This window comes from Phyllosticta citriasiana (assembly GCF_038021145.1).
Source record: "Phyllosticta citriasiana strain CBS 120426 chromosome Unknown IWZ02scaffold_16, whole genome shotgun sequence".
In the NCBI taxonomy this organism is placed as follows: Eukaryota; Fungi; Ascomycota; class Dothideomycetes; order Botryosphaeriales; family Phyllostictaceae; genus Phyllosticta; species Phyllosticta citriasiana.
Window position 1 is genome coordinate 52,448 of NW_027117293.1, and position 12,950 is coordinate 65,397.

A 12,950-nucleotide genomic window follows, 5' to 3' on the forward strand; every position below is an offset into this window, starting at 1 on the left:
CTGCTCGTTCCAGTGCTGCGGCGGACCTGGTGACTCTGGCAGTTGAGTTGCTTGGCTTGGAGATGCACGACTCAGTCTTATCATTCTTGTTGTTGGCTGGTCCTGGACTCCGACTTCGACTTCGCTCTGTGCGCTGGGGTGGTGCTTGCAAAGCGTTCCCGGCTCCCTTCCCCTTTTCTACAGCCAGTAGTTCTGGGTCCACAAAGTTGTTGGGTTTCTGAGAGTTCTTTTAGTCATTTGTCATTACTTGAGGAGTCTGTTGATTCGACAAGTCCTTCAGGAACTTCTGGGTTGCGGTGTTGTACTTCAAACTGGCCGGGCGTTCACTGGATCCTTGTGGTGCTTGCGGATTCCCCGTGTGCACCTGGAAGAAGGCAGTGTCGAGAGGCGCTTGACTTGCTTGCGGTCGCGTGGTCTTTTCGTGGCTGAAGGGAGCTCTTCCAGTCGATACGTCGAATTGACTTGTCCTTATGAAAGCCTTGAAAGGATCTTCTTCCGTAATGTGGCCACTCTCGTTATTGATGCTCATATTGGGGATCTGGTTTGCAGGGTGTTTTGGTGTGATGGAGGCGCTCTGCACTCTTTCAGACTTGAAGGACCGGTCCACAGGATGTCTCGCTGCAGTTGATGTGCTTTGCACGCTTCCAGGGTTGGACAATTGGTCCGCAATGTTTCTTGATGCAGTGACAGTCCCCTGATCGCCGCGGGAGTTGAAAGAATGGTCTGCAATATGCCTCAAGGCATTTGAAGAAAGCTTGGGGAATTCAGAACAGGTTTTTCCGCTATTGTCGTACCAATCTGCTGGCTGTGGCGCCAGGATTGTCTCCTTCGGTCCGCCATAAGCAGGTCCGTTCTCATACTGTCCTCCTGAGAGCTGGAAAAGACATTCGACATGGCCAAAATGAAGGCATTGGTTCGCATTGAGCCTGTGTAAAGGATTCAGCCTCAGCATGCTTGCCAGGAGGCGCTCTAGAGCGCTGTTGCTCTTCTCAAACCCAGCCACCATGGGCCCAAGGCGTTTTGCAAAACCGGGGATTGTTTCGAATTTTGATGGCTGTCGAATGTTTTCGATCTTATTCAAGAAAAACAGCATCATGATTCCCGTCGACCATATGTCGACAAGCGGGCCGTCATAGCTCCCGGATTCGATTTCTGGCGCAGCGAAAGGCAAAGTCCCGCAGGCACTGGTCAATTCGCTCGTAAAGTTCTTGGCAAGCCCAAAGTCAGAAATGGCGATGGTCAAAGGCGATGCCCTCTTTATGAGAATATTATCTGGCTTCAAGTCCCGGTGTGCATAGTTGCGACTATGCATGTAACTGAGGCCCATTAAAGTTTGACGGAGAATGCTCACTAAACTGTCAAGGTCCGTTGAGCGAATTGGATTTGCTTGCAGACTGCCGAGGGGACAGTACTCCAATGTCAAGGATGCGGTTGGGCCTTCGTCGAAGTCGACCACTCTGAGAATGTTGGGCTTTTGAAATGTTAGCTTGATAAAACATATTTCTGGAAAACCGTACGTACGTGTTCATTGTCCATCATCATTCTAACTTCGTTCTTGAACATGTCCATTCGAGAGCTCGTGTTTTTGATCAGCTCTTTGACAGCAAACACTTGGCCATCTTCCAGGTCGACGATTTTGCGGACTATTCCGAAACCCCCTCTTCCCAAAATCCCTTTCGCCGTGTACTTCATTCTCCCCTTACCACCAGAAACGGGCATGCTCATGGCTGGGGTAGGTTTTTCGGGTTCGGGTCCGAGTCCGAGTACTTCAATTGACGGCGGTTGGGTCTTGCTCATCCGCACAAATTCTTTGAGTCTTGCAATGTACGTCGGATTCCGGGTCTTGTGGTGCGGAAACTGGATTTGGAAACGAAAGCCCCCTTTATCGGGCACGTTTATGACGACTTCATCCCAAATGTTTTCGCCCGGTGGCAGAGATAGGAGCCATGTGAAATGATTCTTCTTCCGTGTGTCGTTTTGCCCGTCGAATCCAACTGACATGCCACCGGATGATGAGTCGTGCAGAAATACTCGTAAATTGTCGTCAATCATGATGCTGAAGTGATGACGACTGACTTTTTTGACCGCATGGTCTATATCACGCCCTGTAGCTTGGAGCGCCACATCATTTAGTCTCGACGAAGTGCCAAATCTCCATCCTTCTTTTGCATACTTGAGATTGGGCAAGTCGTTGAACTTGAGCAACAGGCCGTCCTCGTATTTCTGAACATCGTCATCGTCTTCAGATGTTGGGTTTGCCGTGGAATCTCGACTGAAATCTCTGTTCGCTCCTGGAGGTGTTTCTCTTTTTGGCCAGAGGCGAAAATGATTGTTGACCCTCAACCTAGAGGCCTGTATCGCCGCCTGTGACTTATCGTAAGGGGTAAGGACGGCAAAGACATTCAAATCGAATATATTAAGGATTGGACCTAGCCCGAAGGAAGATGTGAAACGATATGATGGTAGGATCGTGCGAGTAAGCCTTGGTCAAAGAACTTGTGGTCGTCTGTGGAAATCAAAGTCTCAAGCATGCCGGAAGGCCTCAATTTAAGTCGAAGTAGGACTGTACGGATTCTATAATTACAACAGTATCACTTCGCAGTTGTAGGCGCTGGCATATTCCATATTGCTTAGGTGCTGTTTTGGATGGCGAAAAATGTGGCACCCGAATGGACGCAATTCGACAACGGTCACGGTGAGATTACCATTTTGAAGACGCGCAGCCGCTCGGTTAGAGCGCCTGTGAGCCAGTATTTGCGATGCGGCTAATGAGTGGTGTTGCGTGTTTGCGACCAAGTTGTGGATGCGGCGCGGGTCATCCAATCCTCAGGACGGCTTCCAAAAAGAGCGCGATGGAGCAGCAACCCGGACTCAGTGCGCCGCAAAGAGATACACATCCGTTTTTCTGAGATACGCGAGCTCTGGGGCCCATCTGGGCGGCTATTCAGTGGCTTTGCGCAATTGAGAGAGTTGTGAGAGGTGGCGTAGGCATGTTTGATTTGTGGGAAGTCGTGGCCTGGCTTCAAAGCCCGGCGGGGACAGAGTTAAATTGAAAGCGAAGAACATGTGGTAGCAGAAAGCCGGAGTTGTGGAGACGATGGCGCCAAATATTCAGGTCTCATGTCAGGGAAAAAGAGAAACATGAAGGCGGTACATGTAGCTTGTGGTGGATACGCACGAGAGCATAGGGGGCAAGCCTGGAGGTGCGGATCTGCTGAGTCATCTCTCTCGCACGCACGGCCCGGCCCTCAGATTGAGAAACAAAGTCCGCGAATGCGCCCATTGGCCAATCAGCTCTCGATGCGCGTCTGCGATGGTGACAGTTGGTCACACCTCTGCGTTACCGCGCCGTAAGCGCTCACGCGCTGGGGCGTCCCAATCCGAAGAGCCACTTCCTGCATGTTTCTCTCTGCTCATCTCGCGGCTCGGCGACCTGGTGAAACGCGTTGCGCGTTGTCTCCTACTCGCATCTTTCTGTCATTTTTCTCGGCCTGTTCATTTCCGCCATGGCCTCTGAAGAGAACTTCAACTCAGAGATCTCGCGCTCAATGGCGCCGGTCTTTGGGCGCAAAGACGATCGGCTTGAACCAGAGATGCTCGATCACACGTTGCACAGAGTGTCGCCTCCGCGCTATGCCTCGCCCGAACGCCATCGCTCACCCATACCGTTTGCTCAAGTAAAGTCCCTCTCGATTGATCAAGAGATAGAGCTCAAGCGTCGCTTGGCTTATGAGGACAGACATCGGATGGCTCTTGAAGACCATGGCTGTCCCCCATGCTGCCCCAGCCATGTCGAATTTCCGTATCAAAGCCCACTTGGTGAATATGAGGGCATTGTGAATTGGTGGAAGAGTAGAGGTCAGCCCTATATTCTTGCATCACAGCTGGAAAATTGGGAGATTTTCTGTGAATGGCGCAAAAATTTGCGACCACAGGCCTTCACCGAGCACGAATTGCGCATGTATACGAACGAAATTTGTGCTAGACGTCATCGATTCGGTCTGGAAGGCGAGATAAACCTGGAACTCAGGATTGAGGACCAAAGTCGGTCGCAAAATTTGATTGAATACCAGGACTATCACCATCAAATCCATGCACATTGGGAGGAAAGCAAGGAAGAAGACGTGGTAGAGAACCACAAGATTTTATTGCAGTGGATAGAAGAGCAGCGCGAAAAAATGGCAGTTGAAGAGGCAGAGAGCGAACTCCATCGACCGACGGAGGACAGGATCGTTGAACCACGGACAGAAACACAGTAAGAATCAATCATCTTCTTGCCCTTGTGGCCGACGCTGATCAATGATCTTCTAGACTGCTTTCCCAAGAACAACCGCATTCTGCCGACTCGTCTTCTAGAGACTCTGAAGATTCGTTTGACCCTGAAGCTTTCTCGTACAGAGTTGGACGCAATCTGGGGCGCAATGCACCTCCTATTGACCTAGATGATTTGAACCGAAGATTAGAAAATGCATCAAGCCCGCGCTGGGCTTCTCCTGGACGCTTTGTCACACCCGAGCGCTTGACGCCAGAATCTCAGCGAACCCGCATTGCGACCCCATACAACCCAGAGAAATTACGCCTAGCCAATGTAGCCTGCGAGAACGAGGCACGAAAGGCTTTGGAAGAAAGCGGATGTCCTCCATGCTGCCCCATTGACATCGAATACCCTTACAAAAAGCCCCTGGGTAAATACAAACGTATTATCAAATGGTGGAAAATCAAGTCCAAATTTCTGTTACTAGGGGACAGCTGGGTCCACGAAGCCCATCTGAGGGATTGGCAAAAATTTTGCAGATGGCGCAGCCAGCGTCGACCAACGCGATGCACCAGGCAGGCCTTCAAAAAGTTTCTGGACGAATTTCGCGAGAGACGGAGGGCATTTGGTCTGGAAGGCGAAGTCCATCTCGAACCTGAGGTTGAGAAACAAACCCGGTTGCAGAATTGGATAGAATATCAAGATTTTCACCATCGACAGCAGGCACGGCTTGAAGAGAAACCTTATAAGGACTGGGTAAAACGACACAAGCATGTGTTGCCATGGATAGAGGAGCAGCGCAAGATCATGTTTGCCGAAGAAGCCGGATCCAATTTGACAGGAACACAGGCAGAGCCAGCATCGAGGCATCAAACAAGCAAATCGCAAAGTCGACCAGCCCCCGGCAGAACGAAAACGGTGGCGGCAAATTCCATGATGCCAGATCAAGAAGGGCCCCCCAAGAAACGCCGCCGCCAGCCTGCGAATGAAGGGGCAGATGGAGGCCCGGAAGAGGAAGCACGACCTAGAAAACCCAGACGCACATCCAAAGTATCGCAAGTTGCCAAGGCAAAGGCATCAAAGAAAGCAGACTCTGCTCCTCGTCGCAACACCCGCCAACTGCGAAAGAATTCTCAAACGGCGGTAAATGCAATCGAAGAGAGAACGGAGAAATCCGCCACCGCGGGCTTGACCAATAACGCTTCCCGCCGCAACACTCGGCAATTGCAGCAAGCCAGAGCGCCAGCACCAACAGGGCCAGCGAAGAAGGCCGAAGAATCCACCGCCTCAAACGCACCCACTACTACCTCAAGCCGCAAGACTCGAAAGGCAGCGCAAACCGCAGAGCCAGTGCGAACAGAATCAGCGAAGAAGACCAAAGAAACCGCCGCCTCCGCCGCTTCCTTTTCAAATTTCCCAACTACCACAGCAAAAACAACAACATCTGGCCGCAAACCTCGCACTCGCCTCGCGCAGCAACCCGCCACCGCCGAGCCAACACCAGCACCAGCATCAAACGCCCCCAATGCGAGAACGAAGAAGACGACCACGACAAGAGCAAACGCAAACACAACCCAATTATCTGCCAAATCTCAGCCCCAGAAACAAGAGCCTTTGCCGACGGCGACGAGGACGACGGCGCCTCCGCGGCGCGGGAGGAAGAGCAAGACACGCTCAATTGCGGCAGCTGCTGTGGCTGAAGCAGGGCCAGCGCAAGATGGCGCAGCGGCGGCGAAGACGACGAGGCGTAGCGGACGGACGGGGACGAGGGCGAGGGCGAGGTGAGCGAGTGATGAGGACGACAAGGAGAAGGACTGTCAAAAGTCGCTGTCTACCGTTCGATTTATCATATATCCATATCTCTCTCTGTTCAGTTTGGCTTGTTTGTGGATACATGTATCATGTCTCGGTCCATTGTACCTCTCTAATTAATGTCGACAATTGATGTACACAGGCAAATCAAGCGCATAGAATGTAAGCAGAGACGAAGGAAAGCATGTTAGCTGGCTGACCTGTGCGGACGAGCTGAGCTGTAGAACAGAGCTGTAGATTGTTTGATTGGGCAATTTGCAGATTAAAAGAAGTGAAGATAGAGATGTACTGTACACATGTACGCAATCAACCCTTCTGTCTGTTTACCAGTGTCCTTGAGTAGTAGCGAAGACAAGTTGCGCATGTCATCGTCTTCAGAATGTTGTCTCGCACTCGAAGCCTTTGCACGCTGCAAGTGTTGTTTGCGTTCATTCGCGCGAGGTGCTGAATGCGGCAGATCCGGGAGAAGCTGCGAGCGACTGCGGTGTAATTTGAATGTACCAAATAGACAAAGCAAAGATTGGGGGAGACGAGAGAGAATGAAGAGTAGCCAATTTGCAAAGAGCTACTCGTGCGTTGCGTCGACTTACGCACGGGCAAAGCCTGTGCCTGGCACGCGCAGCGCTGATGCGACCAAGGTAAAGAACTCGGCCAACTGCAAAAACGGCAACTTGTGACGCCAAAGCGCGCCAAAGTCCGGGCAGATGTCGCAATATTTACTCCATTGCATTGTTACATCAGGTAAATAAATGGTAGCGGTCTGCTCTGTTCCACAGCCCTCCATATCAACAGCAACTGCCCCCTCCTGCCCGTTCCCTCTTTGAATCCGCATGCCGTTTCAAGAATAAGTCTGAAGGAGGGAGGTCGTGACATTTATAAAGAAAATGCAAAGATTAAGGAAGGCCAAATCGCTGTCAATGGTGCAAAAAGAAGAACTGTCCAAAGGAGAGAAGTGGTACAAGAAGAAGACGACAAGTTGTAAAGAAGTTGAGAAAGTAGGTGGTATCTCTCTAGTAGGTGGCGTCGGTAGTGTTGAAGAATTAGGAGAAGATCGAAGGAAGGGGTCGTGGTCGATTAAGAGGGTGAGATGCGAATGAAATGTTTAATGCCGATGATGCCGACGCTGACTCGAACGAATAAATGCACATGAAATGGCTTGCGCTATTCAATCTGGCGCAAGGCTCTGCTACATCGTTGCTCGCCCGCCGCGGCAGTCTTGGTGGTGAACGGTCTTTGGTCTGGTAGAATAAAAGTCTCTTCTGGTGGTGCAGAGCGTGGAAAAATCGTCCCATGCTCTGCCGATGAATGAGACGTCGACGGCGGGCATCTTGGTCGTGAAGTGTCGAATTGTGTCCTGTAGGACCCATCGTTCAGTCGGCTCTGTGCGATTCTCATCACTGACTTGCGGCGACTGTCATGGGTGACGGTGGTGCTGGGTGGGTCTAATTGGCGGGCGGGCGGGTCATGGATGACCTGTGCCCCGCCTCGGTGTCACGACCTGTACAGTGTACAAAGTAACTGTCCTCGGCCGGTCTCTAGTCGGTTCAGTTGAAAACCTGAACCTTGACAAACGAGGGGTGACGACACTTTTCGCATCCAACGTGGGTCGCAACAGTCACAGTCTCGGTGGATCCATGGACGGTATGGGCATGCTCCCTCCGATTCAAACACAGCGCCGGTCTCTTGGGCCTTGACATGTCCAAAAGCTGCTGGTCAGACTGCCGCTTCAAGGCCCGAGGCGTCTCACCGCCAACGCTGTGTCTTGATTGTCAAAAGTCCTGCACCCCCGTCTCGCCTGTGATGGCGGGGGTTCCTGGTCCCGAGTGTACCCACGCAGGGTCCTCGTCGTCGAAATAACGGTCCTGCGCCGTGCGCTCTTCCTCGGCCACGTCGTCCCACTCATCGCTCTCGTCGACCTCCTCGTAGCGAAAGTCGCGGTCCTCGCCACGCAAAAAGCGCTGCGTCATGTCGTCCCGCCACCGCGCCAGGCCCTCCTCCTTGGTCATGGTCGCCAGCTCGTCACCCTCGTCCTCGAGCAATTGAATCTCGCCATTGGATCCCCGTCGCACAACTACGCTGCTGCCGTCTGGATTGTGAAGGGCGGCCAGCTTGGCCTCGGAGCGCAAGAGGTCGGCCTCGAGCACGCCGCTGTAGCCCTTGGCGCGTCCCTCGGCCTCGCGTTCGGCAGGAGTCTGAAATCGACGGACGAGGCGGTCGTAGAGGAGGGGGTCGGCCAGCTCAAGGCCCGAGTTGAAGTACTCTGGGTGAGTGTCAAGGTAGCGCTTGCGGCGGTTCTTGACGCGGATGCGGTGTTGGCGGGCTTGGTCGGAGCGGGTCTTGGCTTGTTGGTCGTCGCGCGAGAGGTGGTGGTGGTGGTGGTGGTGTTGTATTTCGTTTGTTTGTGGGGTGGAGAGGGCGGCGGCTGATGGGGCATCGATCTGCATGGGCTCGGGCTCGTGGGCGTGCATCGTGTCTGAAGCAATGGTGCGGTCGAGAAAAGGCATGTCCGACGTCCCTCGACGAAGCTGGAGATGGAGACGTGAGGAGATATTGAAGCAGCCGGAAATGGGAGAACGGAAGAGTCGAGGGCGCCACGCTAAGGCTAAGGTAGGCGAGGTGGAGACGGTGGACAGGCCGGTGAGGGACGGGAGCGTGTGAGTTGCGATGTGCAAAGCTGGCGACCTGAAGCGGCGACGGTGATGTCAATCTCAGGCCCCACGCGGACGCCCCTCGCCGTCCCGACATCCGAAGGACTGAACCCCTGCACCTGCACCTGTGGCCACCCCTGCATACAACCCGTTCAACACCACACCATGGCTGCCACCACCACCACCACCGACAAGCCGCCTGTCAATGAGACCCCCTCGTCCTTTTCTTCCTCCCTCCGCTACTGCTGCTCCTTCTTTGTCATGTTTTACCGCATCCTCTGCTGTCGCTTCTGACCATCAACAGCCTCCTCCCATCTCGCCTTTGATACCCCATCCGTCTTGTTCCGCCCGCCAGCTGTCCTTTTAACCACAACTATAAATATCACCACTTCGTCTTTCCATCCCGCGCCCGCGCTTCTCCCGCTCTTCGCTCGTTCGCTCTTGGGTGCTGGCCGCCCGCTTCTTTTCCTCTCGACACCATCGCTATGGCCGCCAAACAAAAAACCGTCCGCAAGCCCAAGTCCGCCGACCCATCATCTAAACATGTCGCGCTCTCTCCGCTCGTGGCCATCGTCAAGGCCTCCGCTCTCACGGTCCTCGCCGGCGTCGCTTCAGCCGTGTCTCAGCTGACTCTCTCCCCCGTGTACGGCAGTATCCCGGCCTCCATCTGGCACTCCAAGGCCGTCGTCGCTACTCTCCTCTCTGCCGTCGTGACAAAGGGCACCCTCAAAAATGCCCTGGGTCCTCGGACCAGCCGTTGGATCCCTGTCCTCGCCTTTTGGAGCCTCCCGATGCAGGCGTTGCTATTTCGGTACAGTGCTAGTTTCGGTGCCATCTACGGTCCCGTGGTCACTGAAGCTTTGACCCTTTTCCCTATTCTGCTACTGTCAATTCATTGTTCCATTGATCTTCTCGATACTTGCAAAATTTCGAGCTTCAACTCCACCTTTGCTGAGGTCATTTCTCCCTTGGCTTGTTACGTCACCTTTTCGTCCGTCGAAAACTTCGTCGCCAACGTGCTGCCCCCGTTGATGGGCAGCAACCCTGTCATCACCCGATCTGGACTTTCTGTCCTGATTGCCGCGTTCTACGCTGCACTGTCTCCTTCCTACCTTTTGGTTTTAGTCCTTCCGGCGCTTTTCCACACGCTTCGTCTGAACCCGCACTTCCCCGGCTCGGCCAATTTCGCCGTCTTGAATCAGACGCTGAACGAGCACAACTACACCATTATCGAGCGTCGCGAGTCCCTCACCGGTTATGTCTCGGTACTCGAGTCCCAAGAGAGCTGGTTCCGCATCCTTCGATGCGACCACAGCCTGCTCGGCGGCGAATGGAAGGTGACGCCTGCGCGCATGGGGACTGGCCAATGGCATCCCGAACCCATCTACTCGGTCTTTGCAATGCTTGAAGCCGTTCGCCTCGTCAAGACGGGTCCCGCAGATCAACAGCGCCCTGACAGTGAAAAGACCGCCTTGAATATTGGACTTGGCATAGGCACAGCCCCCAGCGGCATGATCCGCCACGGGATCAACACCACCATCGTCGAGCTTGACCCGGCCGTTCACGCCATGGCGACCGAGTATTTCGACCTGCCTAGCAACCACACGGCCGTGATATCCGACGCAGTACCATACGTCGCGTCGACAGCAGCCGAGCGTCCGGGGTCATTCAACTACATCATCCACGACGTCTTCACCGGCGGCGCCGAGCCCGCCGCGCTCTTCACATACGACTTCCTCTCGGGCCTGAAAACGCTGCTCAACCCCTCCGACGGCGTCGTCGCCATCAACTACGCAGGCGATCTCAAGCTGCCAACAACGCAGCTAGTCCTGCAAACGATCCACGCCGTCTTCCCATCATGCCGCATCTTCCGCGACGGCGAGCCGGCGCAAGACGCCCATAACGCGGCCAGCGACTTTATCAACATGATAGTCTACTGCCGGCCCGTTGCCGAGCCGATTCGATTCCGCCAGCCCGATGATGCTGATTATTTGAACAGTCGCGTCCGCGAGCACATGATGTTCCCGCGCTCGAACTGGGAGGTGCCGTTTACGCCGGACCCCGAGGCCGAGGTGCTGCGCAGTGGCGGCGAGGCCGTGCTGGAAAAGGGGCATCAGAAGAGCGCCGTTGAGCATTGGGGCATCATGCGCATGGTCATTCCGCCCGCCGTGTGGGAGTTGTGGTGAACTGCGGTGGTATGCAGAGTGGTCGCGTCTTTGGCTGTTTGATGACTTGATGGCGAAAATCTACGTGTACAAAGAATTACCACAAAGTTGTTCATGGCTCTCTCATTCTTGCGGTTTCTTTTTTTGTATGGCAGTTCGGTTGTCTTTCTGCTCGTAGTCATGCGATTGAATGGATCAGCTGCTTGGCAGATATAAACATGTACCATATTTCTCAATTCAATTCAATCGCCTTCCACGACTTTTCTTTTTTCACACCTTGCGTGCACATGTTGTGGAGATTTTCATTCGAGTCTACTTACGCCATTCCATGGCCATATCTAAACCATGCATCTGTCTTTGCGTGTTTCAGTTTCATGTCTAATGCAAAAAAAAAAAAAAAAAAAAAAAAAAACCCCTCCATGATTGCTTTTCAACGACTGCCAAACTGGGCGTTGCCGATATCGGTGGGGCCTCCTTTGTATTTGGAATTGTCAACCAGCTCGTCAACAGACGACGGGGAGCCCGACGACTGCCAGCCGCTGGCCGGGCGGTCAGACAGCAGACAGCCAGTGCGGCAGACGGACGGACCGTCACGAACCACCAACGCCTTGACACGCTCCACCCCTCGCAACGCACCGCTCGCCCGCTACTCCCTGTGCCCGCACCGCTTCCGCTAAGCTGTCGGATCTCGTTCCGACACTCCTTGTCGTCCCTTTGGCGAGGACCCTGAGTTTTGGATTGAGGGGTGCTCGCTTAGAAGCAAAAGACTTGGTCCTCGAGCTTCGAGACCGGGCGCGCCTTGGTGTAGCCCAGGTTCTCGGTGGCCTTCTTCATGGCTGACACCATGGGCGGAGGACCGCAGACCAGAATTTTGACATCCGGGGCGGGGGCAGGGAAATTTTCCTAAGACAGTCAGCTAGTGAATATTGGAGTTGAGGAAATGTCGTACCTTGAGCATGTCGGCCGTGACGAAGCCAGTGCCACCAGTCCAGCCCTCGGGCGGGTTATTGAGGACGTAGTGCACCCTGAACCCGGGGTCCTTCTTGGCCAGCGCATCCAAGTCCTCCTTCAGCAGAATGTCTTCGGGGTTGACGTTGGCAAAGACCAGGTCAACCTCGGTGCGGTCACCAGACTTGCGGCCGCGTTCAATCGCCTTGATAATTTGCAGCATTGGCGTGATGCCCGTACCACCAGCAATCATGCCAAAGTGGCGCACCATGTTGGGCGTGTAGACCATGGCGCCCTTGGGGCCCTTGACCTTGATCTTGTCGCCAATCTTAAGCGACGCGACGTACTTGGAAATGTTGCCAGTGGGGTATGCCTTGATGAGCAGGTCGACGCGGCCGGCGTCTTCGTCCGAGGACACGGGAGTGTAGGAGCGGACGAATTCCTTGGTCTGGCCGGGAAGAATGGTGCCAATGGAAAGATGCTGGCCAATGGGCAGGCCGAGGATATCGGTGGGACGAGGCAGAGCGAAGCGGTAGCTGTGCATAGCTCGGTCAGTCTGATTCACGCGCGCAGTCAATGGTGACTTACATGGCCGTGTTGTGGCTGAGGACCGTCTTCTCGGTGAGAGGAATCTCTTGGAAGACATCGGGCCTCAAGAACCTGCCCGGTTCTGTCCATTGACGTGTGAGCTTTCCACAAATCTCGTATCGAGCTCCAAGAGCTATGGTGGGGTAGCTGCCGAGGAGACGTACGGTTGCTAAAAACCTTCCATCCGCCCAGCGCCGCGGCAATCAGCACGGCAAACGGAGCCCATTCCTTCTTGATGATGAGAGTGCCAACAATGAGCAGCGCCGACGGAATGTACACGCCGTGGACGTACTGCGGCGCAAACGGGCCAGCAGAGCTCGACATTTTCTCGGCGGCTCGACAAGCTCCTAGTCGGAAGGTGGATTGCGATTGAGCAAGACTCGACGACGGCGACGAGGAGAAAGATTTGACGACGGCGGATGGCACGAGAGGCCGGTGAGTAAATACCTTACTTTGTTGGCACAGCAGGTTGGGGACTGCAGAGGTCAGGCCAGCGGAGTGGTTGAGATGCGAAAAGCGCGCGGGTGTGGGGAA

General features: G+C 54.2%; 5 protein-coding genes across 5 annotated transcripts; 2 read left to right on the forward strand and 3 right to left on the reverse strand.

The window, feature by feature from the left end:
- Positions 1 to 229: 229 nt before the first annotated feature.
- On the reverse strand, positions 230 to 2,625 carry IWZ02DRAFT_436665 (kinase-like domain-containing protein; the record flags this gene model as incomplete). The annotated part of the gene is made up of 3 exons (XM_066766553.1): positions 230 to 1,471; positions 1,522 to 2,482; positions 2,585 to 2,625. The coding sequence occupies 3 exons, from the start codon at positions 2,623 to 2,625 to the stop codon at positions 230 to 232; spliced, it is 2,244 nt and encodes a 747-aa protein (XP_066618621.1).
- Positions 2,626 to 3,426: 801 nt separating this feature from the next.
- On the forward strand, positions 3,427 to 6,393 carry IWZ02DRAFT_462339 (uncharacterized protein). The gene is made up of 2 exons (XM_066768273.1): positions 3,427 to 4,255; positions 4,312 to 6,393. Exons 1-2 carry the CDS (start codon positions 3,507 to 3,509, stop codon positions 6,038 to 6,040), a joined length of 2,478 nt encoding a protein of 825 aa, XP_066618622.1. The 5' UTR covers positions 3,427 to 3,506; the 3' UTR covers positions 6,041 to 6,393.
- A 1,443-nt stretch (positions 6,394 to 7,836) lies between these two features.
- On the reverse strand, positions 7,837 to 8,511 carry IWZ02DRAFT_385259 (coiled-coil domain-containing protein-domain-containing protein; the record flags this gene model as incomplete). Its single annotated transcript, XM_066765389.1, has 1 exon — positions 7,837 to 8,511. One exon carries the CDS (start codon positions 8,509 to 8,511, stop codon positions 7,837 to 7,839), a length of 675 nt encoding a protein of 224 aa, XP_066618623.1.
- A 594-nt stretch (positions 8,512 to 9,105) lies between these two features.
- On the forward strand, positions 9,106 to 11,144 carry IWZ02DRAFT_93295 (S-adenosyl-L-methionine-dependent methyltransferase). Its single transcript, XM_066771431.1, has one exon. The coding sequence runs from the start codon at positions 9,201 to 9,203 to the stop codon at positions 10,899 to 10,901; it is 1,701 nt and encodes a 566-aa protein (XP_066618624.1). The 5' UTR covers positions 9,106 to 9,200; the 3' UTR covers positions 10,902 to 11,144.
- Positions 11,145 to 11,170: 26 nt separating this feature from the next.
- On the reverse strand, positions 11,171 to 12,740 carry IWZ02DRAFT_485072 (NADH-cytochrome b5 reductase 1; the record flags this gene model as incomplete). The annotated part of the gene is made up of 4 exons (XM_066769207.1): positions 11,171 to 11,783; positions 11,830 to 12,364; positions 12,417 to 12,549; positions 12,581 to 12,740. 4 exons carry the CDS (start codon positions 12,738 to 12,740, stop codon positions 11,634 to 11,636), a joined length of 978 nt encoding a protein of 325 aa, XP_066618625.1. The 3' UTR covers positions 11,171 to 11,633.
- Positions 12,741 to 12,950: the final 210 nt, after the last annotated feature.

Coding starts and splice junctions, on each gene's coding strand:
- IWZ02DRAFT_93295 (XM_066771431.1), top strand. CDS start 9,201: ATGGCCGCCAAACAAAAAACCGTCCGCAAGCCCAAGTCCGCCGACCCA.
- IWZ02DRAFT_462339 (XM_066768273.1), top strand. CDS start 3,507: ATGGCCTCTGAAGAGAACTTCAACTCAGAGATCTCGCGCTCAATGGCG. Junction 4,256..4,311: donor GAACCACGGACAGAAACACA/GTAAGAATCAAT, acceptor ATGATCTTCTAG/ACTGCTTTCCCAAGAACAAC.